Source organism: Magallana gigas, chromosome 8, assembly GCF_963853765.1.
Source record: "Magallana gigas chromosome 8, xbMagGiga1.1, whole genome shotgun sequence".
In the NCBI taxonomy this organism is placed as follows: domain Eukaryota; kingdom Metazoa; phylum Mollusca; class Bivalvia; order Ostreida; family Ostreidae; genus Magallana; species Magallana gigas.
Genome location: NC_088860.1, coordinates 41,227,800 through 41,251,499, shown reverse-complemented (window position 1 = coordinate 41,251,499; position 23,700 = coordinate 41,227,800). Strand labels below are relative to the sequence as shown.

Genomic DNA, 23,700 nt, shown 5'->3' with positions numbered 1-23,700 from the left:
ATTAATTGTTAGTCATCTAGCTGTACATAGCTAATTTGAAGATATGAGTTATGCCTCTTGGCACTGGCGTCGGAAGCAAATTGAAAGTGGGGGGGGGGGGGGGGCTAGACTAATCCTCAGAAATATTGAGAAAAAAGTAATTCCCAAAATCATGGAAATCCTAATCCGTTTGGGGGGGGGGGGTATACCTATACTTCCAAAAGAAAAAAAAATTACTTTATACCCTAAAGGTAAATTTAGGAACAATAATCTTTCCTGTGAGAAAAAGTGTGGGGAGGGGGGGGGGGGGGGGGGGGGGGGGCTGAACCCTCTATCATGTTATGTTTCTAATGGTTAGGTTCCGACTCCTATGCTTGGCGTGTTATAAATAAATATCTAACTTTATCATATTCATGCAACTGTGACTTAGTGTAAATACAACTTTATATTCATTAGTGTAAAAAGGCGTAAGGATTTCTTTCTGTTTGTATAAGTATCTTACATTATTTCAGTTATATCAGTTTCCATTATAATGTTTCCAAAGGGGTAAGGGGTGTTTCGAGGAATAAATTTGTTTGCCAGAGGTTGTTTGCCAGAGGTTCCAACACCTTTTTACCGTAACTCAACTGTTAATCTTTTACGTTTTAATTATCCTAGTTTAGGGGGGAGGGGGGTCCAGATGATCTAAACCCCCCCAGATCAGCGCAAGCCGCGGAGCTTTTTTTCATCCTAAATTTAATACATTCTCATATTTCTTATAATATTATTTAAAAGCTAGTAACTGACTATAGATCAAATGATAACAACACCAACTTTAATATATTAATGTTTGTTTTAGTTAATTTTGTAAAGCAAATTTCTTTAAAAACAATGGGGGGTGGTGTACATTTCAAGGTCGGGTTCGAGTTACAACTACGAAAAGGTACTTGTCGTCTGGAGGATGCAGATGGATATTTTTTTTAAGGGTACTTAATACATACATCTTATATTTATATATTATTAGGCCTATATATTATTTTAATTTTCAACAGCGTGCAGTGTTATTTACAAAAAAATCCCCTGTGTGTTGCTGTCATACATGTACTCAGGCGCAGCAGTCAGAGTAGGTCTTCGTGTCTTATAGCCTAACAAAAACCCCGAATGTTTCTGACAAAGATGAAAGTTATTATATAAAATATTAAACATGTAAGCCCTTCAAAGATACGATTTTTCTTTTAATCATACAAACTTCTTTTGAACAAGATAATAACACAACATGTTTAGTACATTTCATGTTTCTTTGAATCAATACGACATTAGTTTCAGTTCGATGGCATATGCGCGGATCCAGAAAGAATTCCTATGGCGATCCGAGTGATAAAGATGTTTTCCGGGAGGAGAGCCAATGGAGAGTGTGAGGCCTATTTTAGGTAACTTTACAATGTGGATTTAAGAAGTTTGAATTTTTTAGGGTAAGTTTGTCAGGAACCCCCCCCCCCCCCCCACCCAGGTCTCCCACCAAGGGGATCAGTGGAAGAAAACCTTAATAAAAATTTAATCATTTATATATGATAAATAGATACATGTATATAATTTTGTTTAATTCACAACACATTATTTCTCTGACTAAAATTTCATTGATTAAAACCCACAAAAGCCATACAAAACATAATGATGTATAAAAAACAACAACATATACTCAATGTCTAAATACATTTTCAGGAAAACAGCTGATCAGATCAGGAAATTAAACACTCAAACAAAAGAAACCCAACAAGGATCTGGATATTTTAGATGTGGATTTTCTGAAGCTTTGAACATTCAGCAGAGAAAACAAGGCTGTTAAAAAATCACACACAACTACTCTAAATCTTAAAATTTAAGGTAAGTAATGCTAATTAGCTAGAACAATTTGAATTCTACTTAGGTTAATATACTAGTATCACTTCTCTATATAAGTAATGGGCCTCAGTCCCTTTGTGGCCTCACTCCATTGCTGGTAAAGAATTGAGTGCTACACGTCCATTAACCTTCATCATTAATACATATGTAACAAAATAACCACATGTAAGTTAAACATATAGAGACCATTACCTTGTTTCATGTTAATTACAAAGACTGTTGACATGTTATAGATAAACTGTTATCTTATATGCATCTAATGATGAAGAGAGTTTGTTTCAATATGAATATTGAGTCATTTAATACACATTGTAACAATTACATAAACACGGCCATTTTGTTTACATATACTATGCAAGAATAGTCAGTCTACATGTAATATGAAAGAAACAAATTGTTTGCATTAAAAGTTTGGTGTTAAAAAGCACATAGTTTGATGACATGCAATAATATGTTTTACGGTGCGACCGTTGGGGCGAACACAGCATGTGATCAAAAAATGAATAATAATAAATTAATAAAATAAAATTAACAACGTGAAATTTGAATGCCAAAAAATAAAACATACCTATTTTTCAGTAAATTTTCATTATTCATAGTTTATAAGATTTGTTATAATTTATTTATTTATATGTAGAACAATAGTTTAATCTCAGATATAATGTTGTTAAATAATAAAGATTTTAATATATAAATATTCATCGCACTGCATCTCCTCTTTTAAAGTGATTGTGATTATGATTGATTGATTGATTTCCCCCTTTTTTTTGCAGTAGACATTTTTTCTTAAACTTACATTTAAAACTTGACTCATCATAGAGCTCCCCCCATGCTAAAAATTTTTTTCATTTTTGTCAATTTATACATAGAAAATCGACTTACCATGGATATGCCCCTCCACTTAAAAAAAAATAATTTATGTTTAATTTTATTTTTAATTTACGCTTAAAAATATTTGCTTATCATGTTAAAAGAACATGGTGTTGTCCCCCCCCCCCCCCCCCCCCCCCGCCCCCCCCGCATGTAATAAATGGAAGTGAAAATAAAGAAACCATTGAACTGCTAAAGAGCTGAAGGATTAGAATTTTCATGATTTATTTTTTGGATGAGGCTGCCATCCACCCACCCACCCCCTTTAAAAAAAGGCGCTGTTACGTATAACGTTACGTTTCAGGAAATTACCGTAATTATAGTGAATAAAATATTTGTGAGCATTCATCCAAATTAGTGCAATTTACAACCGTTTCCTGTATCTGAAGAAATGTCCTTATTCGTCAGCGTTTCTTTATCTTAGCCATTGCAAGATTTTAAGAGGATTTTGGTCATTTCAGCAGATTTACAATAACTTCAATTAGAGTAATTTCCCCTTATCAGTGCTTATTGTGACGTCAAAGCTGACGTTGGTTAAGTGTCGTCTTACTCTTTAAAACTCCCCTGAGAAATAAAAGTATGCGAAGTATACTGTTTTATTTACTTAAAAAGCATGATGTTCTTAAAATTACACATCTTATAAGCTTTTCAAAGGTTTTACTTTGATTCTCGGGAGAACGTGATGTTGGAACGTGAGGTTGGAAACCATTGGTACTATGAATTGTGGGTCAAAATTTACTGACTCCGAAAAAATATATCGGATCAATGTGTAAACGTTTGTGACGTCACACGATTATTTTTGATTGAAAGTGTACTGAGGTGAACTTTAGAGGTAACATTGACTGTATGTCGCTTACGTCGTTATTGTTTTTACTGTCTAAATTTGTCTTGCTGATTCTCGTGAGAGTGTGAAGTGATAAAAATTGCCATGATTACAGGGAACTACTGGGACGATTAAAACGATGCATTACTGGTCCGATTTACTGCCGCCAAAAAAATCCGTTGAATGAATGTGCAACTAGTCCGAATTTTCTATTCACACACGCCTTGCCGGTAGAGCTCGCTTCGCGCCGGCGCTGCGCGCCGGCGAGCTGCGCTCGCTATAATTATACACATGGAAACTTACATGTTATATAAATACAGGCAACAATTTGTTTACATCCAATAGAAAAAAACTTACATGACCCGATAACACAGATTATATATATTTTATCTGTAATGATACAAACACACACAGTATTCTCATCTAATGTAGATGGTACATGATTGTATATATTACAAACACTGTGTTTACATGTAATATCTACCCACAGTATGTAATGTATACTTGATTCATTTGTTTACATCTAATTTATACAGTTCATTGATTTACATGTAATATTGGATTTTCTTCACTTTACCTGTGAAACACTCAGCCACAAAGAGGTTGTCTCTGGTGTCCACACATAAACCCCCTGGAAACTGTAAATGACAGTTGTCAATGTAGCGGAGGAACTGTCCATCCTGATCCAGGATGTGGATACGGTGGTTGTTAAAGTCTGTTGTCAGGATCCGACCCTGGCTGTCTGTTGTGATGCCGCGTGGATAGAATGATCTCTTGGTAGTAGAGGGAGGACGGTAGGTAAACCGGAGTTTCCCGGCCTGATTGACCACCACTACTGCATGGGCGTCATAGTCTGACACACAGATATCTAGGTTCCTGTTCTCACTGATGTATTTAATGTCACCAGATGAATAGAGAGGTTGTCCTTTGTCATCGTACTGAATACTTTGTTTCTCTGTGGAGCCAGAGTAACACACAACTTTTGTTTGTTTTCTATCATCACTGTCCATGACAACCAGGAGGTCACCAGAGGAGGTACTACAGACACCCCAAGGTTTCCACCCCTGTAGTCTGATCACTGTCTGTATCTGTGTATTCTTCACTATGTTCACAGTTCTATCATCTCTATCAGTATAAACTAGATCCCCACTCCTTGTCACTGCTATGTCCTGTGGCCAGTTCCCTGACTTGGTTTGGATGGACTCCACTAGTTCTCCCTGCAGGTTGAAGAGTTTCATCATGTTGTCATTACCACGTGTCCATACTTCTGTATCATTCAGACACGTCACACCATATAGTCCATACTCTGTGTCTATAGCTGTGATGACCTGGGGTACATCCACCAGTGACCGGTCGGGGGGAGAGGACTCGGCTCCCTGGGGCGGCATGCTGTAGTCTTGTTCCTCTGTAGTAAAAGATAATGCAGACAGAGAACCAAACTGTTCAATCAGCTGATCTGTGTGGATTTCCTGAGGCCTAAAGTTTGGTAAGGACACTTTGAGTTTAGGAGGCAATCTTTTGAATTCAGCGTTCCTGGATTTGTACTCAGAGACAAGGCAGACATCTTTGGAGTTCAGTAACTTCTTCAGTTCAGCAATGGTCTGTGTGATTTCAGAAATGGTGCGTGTGATTTCATTTTCCTGTTTATTTAGGATGGGCAGGTGTTTGGATTCCATTTCCTCCACGTTAGATTTCAGGTTTGTGATAATGGTGTCTATTTCTCTGTGCCAGACTTCTCCTTGTTTGTCAATTGCTGTTGTCAATTTCTGGGAGTTTTTACTCAGATCAGCTTTCTGCACTGGGATGTTGGATGCACTCTCTTTGTATTTAGGATAAATAAATTTCTCCAATTCTTGCAAATCTTTTTGCAACTTTTCGGTTTTGCTTTCAAAGGTTTTAAGAATGTCAACTTGTATATGTCCTAAATGTTTTTTAGAAGAAATACATTGTACACAGATAGGAATGTCACATTGTTCACAGTGGAGTTCACATTGTTTGGTGGGGTGTTTCCTACACTTGGGATAGTTCAGAGTGGTTAGATATTGTTTAAGTGACACAACTTTATGAACAACAGAGGAATCAGATAAATGTTTCTCTACACAGTCTTTACACAGATGTATGTGACAAACTTCACAGTACATGGGGGCCACAGAGTACTGACACAGGGTGCAGCGTACAACATCCTGGGCGCTGTTCCAGGGGTCCATGGTCAGGGAACCTTTTCTTTACTATAAATAGGGAACAACATTTACCTGAAAAGAGTTTGGAACATGTACCGTATATACTCGCCTATAAGTACGGTTCGCCTATAAGTCGGTTGCCTTTTTCCAGCTTTAATTTGAAGATTTTACTGTTGACTCCCTTATAAGTCGGGTTACTTTTTCAGGACAATTGATGTACAGATACTCTCAATAAAATACCACATTTTATCATACATGTTTTGAGTTTTAAAAAAATTGTCCTTTTTTCACCCCATAATTTCTTCTAGACTATTTCTATCATGGGTCTATGATGTTAATAACTTTTGATTTAAATGCCATTATTTTTTATAACACTAATTACAAGTTGGTAATAGCTTCAAAACTACCAGGTATTTAAATAGAGTCCTTTTGAAAATTTGATGATAGTGATTTATTTCCTTACTGACTGATTAGGTTGGTAATTAGCCCCTTAAACTGGGGTGTTGGCTTGTGTTGTTTTAGGTGACATGACCCCTATATCTATTATCACCTTAGGTGTGAAAAACAGACTGCTTGAATTTTCTTTTTATGAACACAGGTTCAATGCATTTATCATAATCTGTTTATCATTTAAAAAGAAATATAACTTACTTCTCTCTTGTGAATTTTTTTTTACTATGTCTCGCCTATAAGTCGGACCCCCACTTTTCACTCAATTTTCTACTCCCAAAATTCCGACTTATAGGCGAGTATATACGGTAAATACATGTATTGTCAAAACTACATGAATACCAGTAGTATTAAATGTAATATACATCAATTAATTTAAAATTGATGCAGTACGTACATTCCATATATTAATTAATTTATATCCCATTACATGCTATTGTTTTTGTAGGTGGAACTTATCTATCAACAACAGTTTCAATTAACTTTTTATAAATAAATGCTTATAACTTGATATAGTCTATAAAACTGTCAGATTATTTATATAAATATTTAGTAAATTGAAGAGCTTACTAATTCAGATCCGCTGGTAAACTTCCAAACGTCACATCCCAACATGGTGGGTTCTGTGTGTTAAATCTTTGTTCCTGGTCTCCCAGCTACCCGTGGGATTTATTGGTTGCAACATTCTCTGTCCACAATCTACATGTAGATGACAAATTGTTGTTCTTGGTCAACACAATATGGTTATTTCTAATATCAAAGTCTCAAATTCCCAATTTACATTCCAAAATAATTACTGGCACATGTATATATGTGTAAGGTCTCAATCATTAATATCTATACACTAGCGAGATGTAGTCCCCTCCCCCCATTATCAAAAAAAAATAATTACCAGTCATAGGAAGATATTTAGATATATTTATTAAGAAGAAAAAACTGAGATGATATAAAAAAAAATCATACCTGCATGTTCAAGGGTTTTCAGATTCAGAAATTACATTTACGAACAACTTCAGAACCACGGTGTTCGACTACTGAAAAACTTCAAAATCCAACATGGCAGGCCGTAGATGTTTATTGTTCCTGGTCCACCTACCTGTACAGGATCACGTGATTCAGACGTAAATGTCAGGTACAAACCTGTAATATGACAAGGACAGGTAAATCAGATATCCGAGTACTAGCTCTCAAATCTAGGTCAAACATTGTTAAGGTTTAAACGAGAAACAGCATTCTTTATTTGGTGAAAAAAGAGAAACGGTATAAAACATTCAGTTTTGATTCTTTAATTTTTTAAAAATATTCTGTAATTGTGTGTGTTGGAGGAGGAGAGGGGATGTGTATAGGAATATAGGAATCGGGCTGATCCATTTTAGAAACAACATTTTGTATTTAAAAGCTTAAGGTTACTCGAAGTGACTATTTTAAAAAACCAAAGTAGTATGAACAATGTTATTAATGACAATAATAAGTTCCAAGCCATAAGGTGAAATTCATACTGTGTAATTGACTGTGTTGACTTGATTCCTGTATTGTGTCTATAGAAACAGGGTGTGCTGTCAACTGGCAAGCTGCGGGACAGTCCCTGATATCCTTACAAAGCAGAGCTTGACCACGCTATAGGAGCATGCAGCCATCAATTATCTGAATGGACCACAGCACGTCCTGGAAGATGCATGTGCCTCTCAACATCACAGTGAGTAGCTGACGTAAAACAGAGACTGAGGGCAGAAATATTTTTATTCCATAATTTGTTGTCTGATAATTTACTTCATTAATTTTGCTAAGAGCTAATGCAAAATATTCATTGGGTACATTTATGAAGCAGTTAAATGTTCTTGTACATTCTGGTTTTTGGCTCACCTGAGCTGAAAGGTCAAGTGAGCTTTTTTGATCACTCTTTGTCCAGCGTCCATCCATCCGTCTGTCTGTCTGTAAACTTCCTTCATTTTAAACTTCTTCTCCGGATTTAAGCTTGTTAAAATGAAGGGCCGCTCTCTCTTTCAAGGGGAGATAATTAGGATTAATTTAAAATTTGTCGATATTTTTCAAAAATCTTCTTCTCAGAAACCATTTGGCCAGAAAAGTTGAAACATGTGTGGTAACATCCTCAGATAGTGTAGATTTAAGTTTGTGTAAATCACTGTCCCTTGGGGTAAGGTGAAGCCACAATGGTGGGTTGAAGTTTTACATAGAATATATAGACTAAATCTTTAAAAATCTTCTTCGCAGCAACCAAATCAGCAAGGAAAGCTGAAACTTGTGTGGAAGCTTCCTCATGTGGTGTAGATTTAAAATTTTGAAAATCATGGTGGGGGAGGGGGGGGGGGTCGTACTTTTACATAGGAATGTTTAGTGTAAATATTTAAAATTTTCATCTCAAAAACCGTTTGGTCAGAAAAGCTGAAACCTCTGTGGATGCATCCTCAGATAATGTAGATTCATGTTTGTTAAAATCATGGTCCCTGGGGTAAGGTGGGGCCACAATGGGGTGTGGGGTGAAGTTTAAAATTTTACATAGGATTATAAAATAAGAAAAATGTTCAGCTCATCTGAATAAATCTTTAAAAATTTTCTTCTCAGAAAGCAATCAGCCAGGAAAGTGATACTTGTGTGGAAGCATCCTTAGCTGGCGTAGATTCAAAGTTGTGAAAATCATTACCCTCAGGGGTAGGGTGGGACCACATTGGGGGGGGGGGGGGTCGACTTTTTACATATGAATATATACAGTAAATCTTTAAAAAATATTCTTCTCAAGAACCATTTGGCCAGGAAAGCTGAAACTTTTATGGAAGCATCCTCAGGTAGTGTAGATTCAAGGTTGTGAAAATCATGACTCCCGAGGGTAACGTGCCAAGGGTAGGGTGGAGCCACAATGGGGGGGGGGGGGGGGTGAATTTTCACATAGAAATATATTGAGTAAATCTTTAAAAATCTTCTTCTCAAAACCATTAGGCAATGAAAGCTGAAACTTGTGTAGAAGCATTTATAGGTAGTGTATATTCAATCTACAAAAGTTGTAAAAATCATGACCCTTGGGGGTAGGGTTGGGCCACAAAAGGGGGGGGGGGGCAATAGAGTAAATCTTTAAAAATCTTCTTCTCAGAGACCATTTTACCAAGAAGGTTGAAACTTTCATGGAGGCATCCTCAGGTAGTTAAAATTCAAATTTATAAAATTCATTACCCTGGGGGGGGGGGGGGGGGGGGGTCAACTTTTTACATAGGAATATACATTGTATAGAGTAAATATTTAAAAATCTTCTCAAGAACCATTTGGGCAGAAAAGCAGAAACTTGTTTGGAAGCATCGTCAGGTAGTGAGATTTTAAGAATATTCAAATCATGATTCCCAGAGGATAGGATGGGGTCACAAGAGGGGAAGGGGAGACAAAGTTTTACATAGGAATATATAGAAAAATATCTTTAAATCTTTTTCTAAAAAGACATTTGCCTGGAAAAGCTGCAACATCAGATAGTATCGATTCAAACTTGTTCAAATCACAATCTTTAGGAGTAGTGTAGGGGCAACTTTGGGGATTCAGTTGTACAAAGGAAAACATTTTAAATTATTCACAAAAACTGAAATGTTAATATATATACTTTTACTTATATGCAAGCATTTTTATATATTGCTGATTCTTTAAAATTGTTTAAACTTTGGCCCCTAAACGATTAAAGGGCCTCACAAGGGGTTCAGAGTTTGATGTAGGTTTATATCCTGTATATAAACAACTGTTAAGGGTCTTTTTGAGAACTGCAATGCTGAATGTGATATGACAATAAAATCATCCTGTTAGAAAACGGACTTGTAAATATAAGAATATCCAGGGGGAAACAGGATTATTTTTGTATAGGATCTACATGTATTATACCACATTGTCCAGATGTTTTGTATTATGACTCCATGAAGCTGATTTTATTATGCCTATTGTTGCTCAGGTGTGCGATGTGGCCCATGGGCCTCTTGTTTTAGCCTCATGTTATCATTGAGTGCATAGTGTTGAAGCTACAATATATGTAGTATAAAACCTTCAAAAGTAATCTCCGTTAAAAACACATCATATTTGTGTTGGACATTTCAGTAACTACAAATGAAGAATAACTTGATTGTCCAAAAGATTTTGTTTGTTGTTTATTTCAGTGATGACTGCACCTTTCCTCGTAGCTGGTTGATTCCAGTAATCAGAGACAATGTTGGAAACACAGAGTTAGGGTTCTTTACGACCTACTTTCTCCCCCTGGCTGCTAAACTCAAGAGGAGATTTAAGGTTTCTTTTGTATGCATTGAACAGGTATCAAGTTTATTTATGTTAAGTTGGTCAAAGAATACTACAAAGGAATGATATATATAGATAAATGTTATGGTTTCTAGACATAATCAATTCTGAGTAGGTTTAACAGTATAAATTGCTTATATTCTCTATAGCTAGTTCATTTGTGTTTGGAAATCTGGGCTATGATAGTTGAAAGCTTTTATTTTAATTGTTTGTGATTATTTGTTTGGTTTTTTTTAATAATTATAGAATAATTTTAAAGGTGATGTATTTTCAGTTTTTGATGTATTTTGCTTCGACAGCTCTTGTCCACTGGTAACCAAGTGGTGTGCAAGTCTTACGACACTCTACAGAGGCAATTCTGGTCCCTATTACCTGGCTTCTGTAGCCAACCCACAGACCTCACACAGATAACACAACCTCAGGTAATACAACCTCACACAGGAAACAACCTCACACGGGTTGCACACCTCACACAGGTAACACAGCCTCAAACAAGTGACACAACCTCAAATAGAAAGCACAACCACACACAGGTAACACAACCTCAGGTAATACAACCTCACACAGTTAACAACCTGACACCATTAACACACCTCACACAGGTAGCACAACCTCACACAAGTAACAAAACCACACACAGGTTACATGCCTCACTCAGTTAACACAACCTGAAACAAGTAACACAACCTTACACGGATAAAACAACCTCAAACAGGTAACACAACTGCACACAGGTTACACACCTCACACAAGTAAATAACAACATTACAAAGGTAACAAGCACACACAGGTACACAACCATACACAGGTAAAACAACCTCAGGTAATACAACCTTGCCCAGGTTACAACCACACACTGGTTACACACCTTACACAGGTAGCACAACCTCACACAGGTAATACAAACTCACACATATTACTTTCTACAGGTAATACAACCTCACAATTTCTTACAACGCTCTACAGAGGCAATTCTTGTCCCTCTTACCTGGCTTCTGCAACCAACCCACGGACCTCACACAGGTTACACACCTCACAGGTAACACAGCCTCAAATAAGTAACACAACCTCAAACAGAAAACACCACCACTTAGAGTAACACAACCTCAGGTAGTACAACCTCACCTACGTAACAACCTTATACCAGTAACACAACCTCACACAGGTAGCACAACCTCACACAAGTAACAAAACCACACACAGGTCACACAGATAAAACAACATCAAACGGGTAACACAACTGCACACAGGTTACACACCTCAAACAGGTAATACTAACAAAGGTAGCATACCCACACAGGTAACACAACCACACACAGGTAAAACAACCTCAGGTAATACAACCTCACACAGGTAACAAGCACACACAAGTAACACACCTCACACAGGTAGCACAACCTCACACAGGTAATACAAACTCACACATACAACTTCATACAGGTAATACAACCTCACAATGTAACTTATGTAATATAAACCTCAAACTGTTACCAACCAAACAGAGCACACTTAGGTAATACATCCTGTAACTGTAACCTTTGTTATAACAAACCTCAAACAGTAGTAAAACCACACAACCACACACAGGTAATACAACCTCAGGTAATACAACTTCACAAAGGTAACAACCAATCACTGGTAACACATCTAACACAGGTAGCACATCCTCACAAACAAGTAACAAAAGGACACACAAGTAACACAACCTCAGGTAATACAACCTCATGCATGTAACAACCTCACACAGGTTACACACCTCACACAGGTAATACAACCTCAAACAAGTAACACAATCTCAAACAGAAAGCACAATCATACACAGGTATTACAACCTCACATTGGTGATACATGTACAACCTTACAAAGGTAACAACCTCATACTGGTAACATAAACATACACAGGCAACACGTGCACAACATTAAACAGTTAACACAACCTCACACAGGTAACACAACCACACACAGGTAACACAGTCTTGGACAAGTAACAAAACCTCACACAAGTAACCCAACCTCACACAGGTAACAAGCACACACAGTTAACACAACCTCACACAGGAAACACAACCTCACACAGGTAATACAAATTCACACATACAACTTCATACAGGTAATACAACCTCACAATGTAACTTATGTACATGTAATTTAAACCTCAAACTGTAACCAACCAAACAGACCACACATAGGTAATACATCCTCAAACTGTAACCTTTGTTATTACAAACCTCAAACTGTAGTAAACCAACAGACCTCATACAGGTAATGCATATTCTACTACAGTTATTGCTGAGATCAAAGAGATGTCGCGGTCATTATTCTCCATTATAACAACAAACGTCAGTAGATATCACATCAGAAATACCTATTTGTCTCGCACTGAACATGAAAGTACAACTTCAAACCGTTTCAAAAAGTTTTAAAACCATGTCAATTTCACGTGTAAGTTCCTGTCAAAACGATGTGTATTGCCTCAAATGTTTATTTTTACGAGATCAATGCGGCTGTCCTAGGACCTCCCTAGCACATTTTCACTGCGTGTTTTTACATAAAATATATAACGTGGAGTAGTAATAATCGTATTAAATTGCCCTTAAAATATTAGGAATATGATTCAAAGATATTTCATAAATAAGTGAAGAGAATTCAAAATCCATAGAAAGAGTTCTTGTTTTTGTGAATGTTGCAGGATAACCTCATCGGTCTCAAAATGTTGTTTGAAATATAAAGCCTCGGCTTTCATATTTCAAAACAATATTTCTCGACCTCAGAGGTTATTCTGCAACATTCACGAAAACGCGTACTTTATTTCTTAAATGATTGTGCTGTTGTTTTCCAGTGAGGGAGAAGACCTGAGGGTGGAGGTCATGTCTGGCCTGAGGAAGCTCATCAACAAGAGCAAGGAGGAAGGTGAGATGTCTGTTTTTTAAGCTCAATTTTTTCTAAGAAACTCATATATAATTTTTTTCTCAGCTAAATTTTGGGTGAAAATATATTGTAACTAGCTTTTTGAGATAAATCTGAAATGTGAAGTTGAGAGGAAACCTATTTGCCAATGGTAGATTAGTTTGTTACACTTACAATACAAAAGAAGAAACTTTTGAGAAATCTCAGATTTAAGAAGAAGTAATTGGTTCATAGCATGAAGTAATTAAGCTCTGTTGCAGAGTTTTAGAGGAAGACAAATATTTGGGTTTGATCATTGTTGCCGTCTGCTTTAAAAGCTCTTTCTAGTTTAAGGTGCATTGACTCTCTTATGAGAGAGATCACTCTTGTATAACTCAACCTGAGATTTAGAATAGACTTGTTCCTTTAATGAATATGCTAACGCCGCATTTGATGAAAATTTAAAGAGCAACTGCAAGATGCTAAATAATTTTGATACTATGAGAAAAAAATTATTCTGTGAAAGAGTTTGATTTGAGATGTCATGGATAGTTTTTTGCCATGTTCAGAGACAATTACTGTGTAATACAATTTCAAAGTACCGTACATGTCTTGGAAAAGACAAGATTTCATTATATTCCAGTATCTGGAATTGTTAGATGTACATGTAAGTCCGTGACAGAGTGTTTAACTCTTACAATGCTTAAACATCTATTGGATTTCAATGACATGAGGAAATTTTATTTTACAGTAGAGTGCAAGAGGTGGCAATGTTTGCCAAGAACTTCCTGCTGATCTTGTTCAACCTGTTTACAATGGAACCAGAGAACACAAAGGATGCCACCCGATTGTGTGTCCTAGAAACCACCCAGTGCTACTTACACATAGCGGACACTGCGGTATTTATTTTACAGTAGCAATGTCTTCCACTCTGTGGAGGTTCTTATTTTGGATTGAAATGAGATTGAGAAGGTGGAATACATGTACTACAATCTGTGTAAAACACTTAACAATCATTTTAAAAAAAGAATAAGGTCTTGATAGCTTGTTTTGGGATTAGAGTTGTGCTGATCTCTCTTTCAGCTTGTGAACACTTACTAGTACTACTTACACAAAAGTTCCATGAAGAAGGCATTTCATCATTTAAAAGGTTGGATGCAGTCATTCTTTGGTTTTTAAGTTAAGATGAATCCTTAGTTGTATACATAGTGCTATTTTTGCCAAATCAAAGTTAACATTAAAGATACCACCCCCATCTATTGTATTTGTCCTTATGTTGTTTATTTTGCTTTCTGTAGGCAAGCTTTGCTGGATCTTCTTCTTGTGATGTTACCTCATGTAGAGGAAATGCGGGTGAAGGAAATTGTCCAACTTGTGACACAGTTTCTATCAGTGAGTTTACAATCCTTTACCAGATATTGTATTTCTACTAAATAAGAGTTTGAATATTTTAAATGTTTCAACAGTTTTGTCACAACTTTTGTGTTACTCACATAGGCTTAAATAATGAAAGATTTGATTAAATCCAATATATTTGTGCTGTTCTCCTGTGGATAGGTACAATAAGTGATCTGGTGAACCTACTTGTAGATTCCCCTTAATAGTAATTTTTATCTGGTCTGTTTCTCCTACAGGACACAGACAAGACCTTACAGAGGAAGTGTTACCGAGTGTTAGAGGACCTGTGTGGGAGCCCCTCCCCTGCCTGTCAGGGGTTCCTTACCCAGAACCTCCCCGGTATCCAGGGGGTTCTGCTCCAGTCCCTTTCTAGTTCCAGTCCCTCATCAAAAGCGGTAAGATACGATAGATTCATTATTTTACGCGAGTACTTAATTCCGCGATTCAACGGTTTTCCATCAGATCGCAAGTACCCGGTACATAAAATCGTGAATGCCAAAGTTTTATCATACAGTAAAACTCGTTCAGTACGAACACGGATATAGTGAATTCTTGGAAAGTGAAGTTTTTTGGAGTCCTCGGTAAAATTCTTAGCAACTCTTTGCAAAATTTAGCGTTTATAATGAATTTCGGTTACAAGGAATTTACGGATATAGCGAACTGATTTTGTGTCCTGTAGAGGTGAATAATAACAAAACACTTTTATAACGAATTTATTTACAGTTTAAAAAGTTTGCACTTCCAGTTAACATAACAATTTGAATGAATTTATTTTCATATAAATTTTTCAATTCACAATCTGATTATTAAAGATATCAAAGTAATGTATTTTTATTTTAAGCCTCATTTAACAAAAAGTATAGGCTTGTAAAAGAAAACATGCATATAGTGATTATTATAATGAATTCGTTATATGGATATTACGAATTACGGATATAACCAAGTATATTCACTGGTCCCTAGATCATTGAATGTGCTGGTGAATTCGTCAAAATAAAGAGAGGACAAATACATGTACATGTTTATTGTGTAGAACTCTCTAATGTTCTTTCTTTGTCTCTCGTGATCACTTTCTTTAGATGTACAGTCAAGTATTAATTTTAAACTAGTGTTTTCTCATAAAGAAACAAAATAAACTTCAAGGTTAAATTAAGAGTATTTTGTTTCTTTCCCAGCCTCGTCTGCGCTGTTTAATCAACATATTCAAGTTATTGCCAGAGGAGCAGAAGGACTTCTTGTTAGCTGTTGTACCAGAGGTAAATGTCAATATCATTAAGGTAATGGTCTCCAAGAGAAACCTGACTAACGAATGTAAGGGAGTCTAAGTGGTGATGAGAAATGAAATTTAATGCAATATCTGTATTGACGTTTTGGTAATTGTCAATGTCGATGAATAAATTTATATAGATATAACATTAAGATTTTATATTGATAGAGAAATAAACTGTCATTTTTCTTTTAATAAACATGTAAAAATTCAGGAAAAAGGTTAAGTGTAATTGTTTTTATTTTTAGAAAAGGATGCATTTTAGAAATTAAATTGATAATGCATTCTTGAGAGAATTTTTAGGACAGGCACTCTTGCAGAATAACTGCACATTGTTGTATTTCTCATGTGTACATTTTATGGCCAGGTAGTACATATATTGTGCTAACTAGTATCTTCTTACTTTTCCCTTGATATTTTGACAGGCAATTCTGTGCACCAAAGAGATAGGAGAGAAGGCTCGCTCTGCTTCATACCTACTGTTGGTGGAGATGGGCCGTGCCAAGATACGATGGAATAAAGATGGAAACGGTATTATGTTCAGTTGGTTTCTTTCAGTCCTTTATTTAGAGCTTAGAAATGAATTTCATGTTGTAGATTTACATTTGTACTTGAGACAAGTAACTCATCAACAAATACCTAGTAAACACTTGTGTAACAGTTTTTTTTCTTTCTATCTACAAGAGGTTTTTATGTTATTATGTGTGACAGGTGTTCTCACTCTTCAATAACAAGTATTTTCTCATGAACAGGTGCCCTGGAGGACTACTTCCAGATGGTGATGGCAGGACTTGGGGGTTCCCCTCAGATGGTCAGCTCCACCTTGCTGGCTCTTACCCGCATTCTCTATGAGTTCAAAGGTCAGTGGCTGAAGTAGTGTACAATTAAAAATAAATTGCATACTAATCTTGTTCTTGCTGCAATTGTATCTTTCACATATTAATATTGGTTCACATGAGTTGTATCATTTTGCACCAAGACATTGTTGTTAATTTTAAAATGTTGCTGTCTACAGCCTCCATCAGTTCCTCGTTACTGGAGACAATCGTGGAGAACTTGTGTATATTACTGACGTCCAAGACAAGAGAAGTGGTCAAAGCAGCTCTGGGCTTCATGAAGGTCCTTCTCTCCGCCTACCCAGACACTGTGTTGGCACCACACTTAAAACAAATTGTAAGCTTGGCTCTTGGAACTAAATCTCAAGTTAATCTTAATGTTATTTAATGTGTCAATGTTCAGATATGCACTGGCTGATTTGAATGAATCACTGTTGTATTTTTCCTCTTTTCTAGATGTCTAGTCTTGTATCACAGAAAGAGGATTGCAAACACCACTTCAGGTTTAAAGCCAAGGAAATTTATGCCAAACTTATTAAGAAATTTGGGTAAAATTTGGATTTTTTATCACTTTCCTTAAACACTTTAAATGTGTACTATTACATACATGTTCATTTTTGCAAGTTAAACCAACTACAATGAGGCTCCATTGGAATAATGTGCAAAAGCTTAAAAGCATGGAATGGCATGTTTTGTAATGGAGAATTATTTTAATGCAGTAGATATATAGATCGATGTACATGAATACAGGATTTTGTAGTTTAGTACCAAGTATATTCTTAAATTAATAACTGCTTCCAGGTATGAGACAATCTTTGGCTTCTCACCACCAAGTATTCAAAAGGTGTTGGTAAACATAAAGAAGACACAGGAGAGAACAAAGAAGAAGAAGAAGGAAAAAGAGGAGGAGTCGGAGGAAGAGAGTGATCAGGAGCACTTCAAGTCCCAGCCAGAGAGGTACTTTGTGCATGTATACATGTTATCTTATGTATTAAATGTTTTATTTTTCCTCAGCGTTTGATTGGTTAAATTTTATTAAATGATCATGTTAAAAATTCTATAATAAATCTGATGCTTATAAATCTTACTATGCTAAAAATAAAAAATGTATAAACCTTACTTTAAAAACATGTATTAATCTCATGAAAAAGCTATAACTGTATAGAATAAGGATAATTTAAAATTAATGTGAACTTGTTATAAGTGTGTCCAGTGCATCAATGTTAACTCCATCAAGATTTCTCTCAATCTCTCTGAATTCCAACAGCATGGATGAGCTTCTGAGGGACACTGACTCTAAGGAAGAAGGAGAGGCGAAGGGGGCACACAAACCAAGGGACAGAACTCAGGCTAAACTGGCCTGGCTACAAGAAGGAGGGGACATCATGGACTTCCTGGACCCCAGTGCATCCAAGAAAGTTCTCGGTAAGTTACAGGAAATGCTTCATTTTAAGGGGGTGGGGGTGTATTGTATGGGTTTGGAAAAACTGGTGTAAATACAATGAGGCAAGTCCTTTTTAAGAAACAAAACACAAACAATACTTTTTATGCCCCCTTCAAAGGAGGGAGGGCATATTGCTCTGCTGCTGTCTGTCGGTGGGTCGGTCGGTCCACCAACAGTTTCCATTCAATTTCTTCACAGAGGATGAACATATTGAAATGAAATTTATTACACAGGTTTATCATGATAATATCTAGGTCGAGTTCGATATTGGGTAGGATCGAGCAATTTTTTACAGAGTTATGGCTCTTTGATTTTCTGCTCATTTTCTTTGCAGGGGATGAACATATTGGAATGAAATTTTGTATACAGGTTTATCTTTATAAAATTTAGGTCAAGTTTGATTTTGGTATGAAAGAGCAATTTTCGACAGAGTTATGGCCCTTGGACATAGAAAAATTCCAAATATTTGCAGTTTGCGTTCATTTTCTTTGTGGATTTTTTCAAGAGGGGGGAGGGAGGGGGGGGGGGAGCATAAGTGTTTCACAAACATCTCTTGTTCATGTAAGATTTACTTTAAGAATTGATTGAATGAAATAAATATCAAATCCTTGTAATTAATTACGATAATTTTGATCCATGTTGATGTTTAAGTGGACATGTATTTAATTGCACATGATGTTGAAAAACAATTGAAGGCTGTCATTGATGTTTGCAACATTTCATTGATAGCTACAAAGCCAGGAGAAAAGAGAGAACAAAAGACAAAGAAGAAGGAAGCTGAGTTTAAGATGGCTCCCGATGGACGCCTGATCATTACTGAGTCGAGTGACGAGGAAGGTAAAAAATCAGGGTCATGTAGGCTCTTGTTGGGTGCAAGAAATAGTGATAAAATAAGATAAGATCAGGGTCACACATACTCTTTATCATGTTCACTGGAGTCTCGAGATAAATAAAATCAGGGTCATACAAACTGTTTATCATGTTAATAGTTGTATAGAGTAATACAGCATTTTAGAATGAAATAAAATCAGGGACAATCTTCCATCACCCCCTTCTTAAAGAGTTGTTCATGAATAGGAAAGTTTGATCCATGCTATTTAATATATGATAGACTTCTACTGGTTCTTGCCAAAAAGTATTTCTATACTAGATGCAGATATCCGTGTAATATTCTGATTAATTTAAATACAGTTTTTATTATCATTAAATTTTATTGCAGAACCTGAGAAAATGGCAGGTGATGATGAGGAGTTAGATGACTTATTAAATGCCATTGAGCAAGGTGCAGGGAATGTTAAGGTAAATAATGAAATCAGTTTATCACAAAAGTGCTGACTGCAGAAGAAATTATCTCCTGTCTTATATGTATCTTCTTACATGTCATTTTTGTAACAGAAAACCAAGAAGAGGAAGGTTGAGGATTTGGGATCTGATGAAGAAGGGCCGGCTCCCAAATATAAAGGTAACGTTTCGTGTGGATGTCCCAACTAATGCCATCATCATTTTATTATCAAAACCAAATAAAGGATGACTGCACTTAAGGACATGCGATATTTGCGAGAAAAATTTACTTTTAAAAGAAGATTTTTTCTTTGAATAGCAGAAGTGGTCAACATCTAAACTGCAACTTTACGTAATTGCGTTAAATAAAAGTATGTTGTTACCAAGTATGAGTAAGCGGGGGTCATCACGATTTCTTTAATCTCCATACGATGAGGACGCCAACTTTTATACTGACTTCATATATAGTCAGTGCACATTTGTCTATTGTTCTCCATTTAACAGTAGTTGTATATTTGCATTATCAAAGTTATGTCAAAGGGAGATTAATAGACAAACATGCGCTCATGGTTTAAATGAGAAAAAAAACTGCTTCTTCTTACTTTAACTTTCCCTAGAATAGATAGGGTTATGGTGAAAGAGGGATCACATAAATTGTATACATGGCATCGTCATTCATGCGTATAATTTCAATACCATTCTGATAATGTCAGCTCCACCTCTCATGCATATTTAATTAATCTTATGTTTGATCAAGGGCAGATAAGCGAAAATTCTCCATTTTTCGAAAGTTGTATTAAATGAGAAAAACATTGAATGAACTTATTGTATCACAGTCTAAAATCACTATTGATGTTGGAAATTGACTAGACTCTTTTAAAAATTTAACAATAGTGATAATAAGAAATGAACGCAACTGAAGCAATTGAAAAGGGTCCAAAACCCGGCGCAAAGTGCAGTCATCCTATGAAATATTTTCATTACAAACAAATATCTGACAACATCATAGTTACATAGTAACAAAAGTCAAAAGTAGTCCACTCTGTTATTTTTAATGATAAACATAGAGTAGTATTTTGTGAATATCTATTCCAAGTTAAGAGTGATCTTATTTTCTTTAGCTGGAGGTGGAGGCATACACAGACCAATTGTGAAGGCCAAGCGGTCGGCTCCTCATGACCCTGCCAGTGAGTACAGAGCCAAGAAAGCTGGAGGGGACATAAAAAAGACGGGCAAGCCGGACCCCTATGTCTACCTCCCACTCAACTTCCAAGCTCTCAACAAGAGGTAAAACACTTGATGCTCCAAGGCATGGAATGACCATTGAATTATTTCATTCAATATACTCAAGAAATCTGATAGAAAAGTTCTCAAAAAGTGTGTCTTTTTTTCCTTGATACTGGCAATTGATAAAGACAAACTCTCGTCTTATGCATGTATTAGCATTGCAAAATTACATTAGATATATGGTTGGTAACTTTTTAAGCTGTCGTGAGCATTTTCACTTGATTACTAATATTAATTGTTTATGTCAGCTGTTCAGATTTAATATAGAGTTTATTTATTTTTATTTTTTTTTTTTTAGAAAAAAGGCAAAGATGACTGGTCGATTTACAAATCTAGTGAAAGGAGCAAAAAAGGGGGCTAAGAAGGGAGCTAAGAAGAAGAAGATGTGATTCGTATTTAGACCTCCACACGCTGTGTTATTACTGGGTTGTTTTCTGTTGGTTCCGTGTTCATTGACTATCTAAGCAAGGTGCTGCGTTGTTCAGTATATGTGTTCTTGCATTCTTGATTCAAGACGTGTGGACTCCACATTCTGAACAATTAAGTTGTAAACTTTAAAAAAAACGTTGATGTTGGTAATTGCTCCATTTGAAAAATGGCCATTTGACGTGGAAAGAAAAAGAAGATTGAATTGTATTAAAGTTATGATATTTAAATGATACATGTATAAGGAAAATAACATTAACATGCAATAATGGTCATATGGAGTGAGTTAGCCCTACAGAATTTTTCTGATGGACTGTTGAAAATAATACATTTTAAAAAAAATAGAATATTGCAGAAAATAATCATGAATTTTGTTTAAATGCTGTGTAGGACTCGGTCTTCTTTCTCTGCACATAAATCTTTTTATTTCTTCGTTTATACTTTTGTACAGTTAAAGTTGCTTGCGCAATTATTTCACACAAAAAGAGACAGGAATACATGTACGTTTTGTTTTGTATTAATTATTGATTAAATACATGAAGTTGTTCTGCGGGTGTTTTAAAAATTTATTTTAAACTCATGATCATGGCCAGAGAATTTTTTTAAAAATTTAAAAAGAAAATTGTTGAAACTTGTTGTTGCATTTTTTTTTTCAATTTTCATTGTAATTTCAAATTCAGGTAAAAACAACACACCGTTCACAAAAAGTAAAGAATAGTGTTGACCTCCTAAACCACGAGAAGTAAAATAAATTTATGTACTCCTAACTCTAATTATGAGGAGCTATTGAATGAAAGATAGCGAAATCATAGCAAACAATAACAGAATATAAGAAGTCAACAATTCCGTATGCCATGGCAGTAACATAACAGTCAATGGAGACTCTGTATTGGATGTTAAATACAGGATAACAAAAGCCTGTACAATTTATGAAAACCTGCGGAACATTTTGAAGACATCAAACATCAGGACTTTCAAAACAAACATAATTGGGGTCCTCCTACTTGAATCTGAGACCTGGAAGGTGACAGATACCATCTTTCAAAAACTAGACACCTTCCAAACGAGATGCCTCCGTTGGGTGTGTTCCCGTTTTGCACACATTTGATAATTGGGTATAGAACAATAGGTGTGAATTGTGTTGTGATAGCAATTATAGTCTGCTTTCGGTCAAAGATTTTACCTGGATTTTTACCTGTGTTTTATTAGTGCCTTTATGAAACAAGAATAGACATTTTGTTGGGTTTTAGGTCTAATAACTAATAAATATCATCATTTTTTTTTCATTTGATAAAATAAAGATAATGATATTTTTAGTCTTGTGACGTTGTGAAGATGATGGGGTACTTCGTGTCTTTTTTTACAACTTGTTTGCAAAAATATGTAAAACGCATGTTTATAATTTGTTGATTGGTATCAACAGAAAGAATATTGTGAAAGGAGACATATCTTTATCACAAAATATTTCAATCTTTGAAGTAGCGGCTTTGACAGTAGTTCTTATGACATCACCGCTTTAGTATATATTGTGGGTCACTTTCTGATTTTTCAGATATAGAACTAAGCTAAAAACATGAAGCACAAACATTTCCGACAAAAATGATTATTTTGACATTGATTCGAAAAGTTCTTATGTTCCGGCAAAAATGATTATTTTGACATTGATTCGATAAATTCTTATGCTGTCATCGCTTAAGTATGTAATGCGGGTCACTTTCTGGTTTTTCAAATCAGTGGCTAAATGCATGAAGCAAAAAAAAATCCTACAAAAATAATGATTTTCATATTGATTCGATATACACATGTACTTCAATCTGAAGAAGGTTGAACAAGCATGAATTAGGTCCACATTTGATAGGTTTTGTGAAAATATATATAACAGTTTTTGAAGCATATAAAATTGCCTATTTATCATCATATATATCATCATACAATTTGTCTATTTTCTATGATTATTGAAGCAAAAGCATAAATGAAAAATATATAGCAGCGTTTTCACTAGACATATTTCCTTCATTTATGTTGGCAAAAGCATTAATTGAATATTAAAATATATTTTCTCTTCAAACTTGTAACAAGTACTTCCTATAGACAGCAAGTTATTGCATTACATATCCAACATTTTTGCAATAATATTTTTTGTTTAATGAAATTATTCATGACCAAATTGATATTTGAAATTAGATTCAAGAACATGAATGTCAATTTTTATGTAAATGTGCTTTTACGCAATTTATATTGTAACATAAAATAAATGTAAATATCAATTAGAGTAGATGTTTTATATTTATTTTATTGTCGATTGCCCTCACAGGAACTGTGATATAGACTATAGCAATTAAGCAATTATCTCACCTGGTCAAATTCCCGTTTCGCACACATTTTTTCGATACCTAATTTTCAAATGTGTGCAA

General features: G+C 35.5%; 2 protein-coding genes and 1 long non-coding RNA gene across 3 annotated transcripts; 2 read left to right on the top strand and 1 right to left on the bottom strand.

Annotated features, from left to right (window-relative positions):
* Positions 1 to 1,125: 1,125 nt before the first annotated feature.
* LOC117689701 (uncharacterized) lies at positions 1,126 to 10,755 on the top strand. The gene is made up of 4 exons (XR_010708822.1): positions 1,126 to 1,388; positions 1,681 to 1,842; positions 7,734 to 7,879; positions 10,326 to 10,755. It is a non-coding gene; the product is annotated as an uncharacterized lncRNA (long non-coding RNA).
* Positions 3,838 to 7,292, bottom strand: LOC117689686 (E3 ubiquitin-protein ligase TRIM71-like). The gene is made up of 3 exons (XM_066069997.1): positions 7,147 to 7,292; positions 6,754 to 6,882; positions 3,838 to 5,805 (listed from the first exon to the last, which is right to left on the bottom strand). Exon 3 carries the CDS (start codon positions 5,758 to 5,760, stop codon positions 4,099 to 4,101), a length of 1,662 nt encoding a protein of 553 aa, XP_065926069.1. The 5' UTR covers positions 5,761 to 5,805; positions 6,754 to 6,882; positions 7,147 to 7,292; the 3' UTR covers positions 3,838 to 4,098.
* Positions 10,756 to 10,764: 9 nt separating the features above from the next.
* Positions 10,765 to 21,834, top strand: LOC117689700 (RRP12-like protein). Its single transcript, XM_066069998.1, has 18 exons — positions 10,765 to 10,883; positions 13,301 to 13,371; positions 14,099 to 14,246; positions 14,431 to 14,497; positions 14,646 to 14,739; positions 14,982 to 15,140; positions 15,921 to 16,001; positions 16,438 to 16,543; positions 16,765 to 16,872; positions 17,028 to 17,185; positions 17,305 to 17,396; positions 17,650 to 17,805; positions 18,116 to 18,273; positions 19,022 to 19,129; positions 19,512 to 19,591; positions 19,688 to 19,754; positions 20,695 to 20,860; positions 21,159 to 21,834. The coding sequence occupies exons 5-18, from the start codon at positions 14,674 to 14,676 to the stop codon at positions 21,247 to 21,249; spliced, it is 1,596 nt and encodes a 531-aa protein (XP_065926070.1). The 5' UTR covers positions 10,765 to 10,883; positions 13,301 to 13,371; positions 14,099 to 14,246; positions 14,431 to 14,497; positions 14,646 to 14,673; the 3' UTR covers positions 21,250 to 21,834.
* Positions 21,835 to 23,700: the final 1,866 nt, after the last annotated feature.

What these genes read in the sequence shown, in the direction of transcription:
- LOC117689700 (XM_066069998.1), top strand. Translation starts at nt 14,674, where the DNA reads ATGTTACCTCATGTAGAGGAAATGCGGGTGAAGGAAATTGTCCAACTT. An exon ending in CATTCTCTATGAGTTCAAAG is followed by an intron (nt 16,873 to 17,027) that starts GTCAGTGGCTGA and finishes TGCTGTCTACAG; the next exon opens with CCTCCATCAGTTCCTCGTTA. An exon ending in GCCGGCTCCCAAATATAAAG is followed by an intron (nt 19,755 to 20,694) that starts GTAACGTTTCGT and finishes TATTTTCTTTAG; the next exon opens with CTGGAGGTGGAGGCATACAC.
- LOC117689686 (XM_066069997.1), bottom strand. Translation starts at nt 5,760, where the DNA reads ATGGACCCCTGGAACAGCGCCCAGGATGTTGTACGCTGCACCCTGTGT.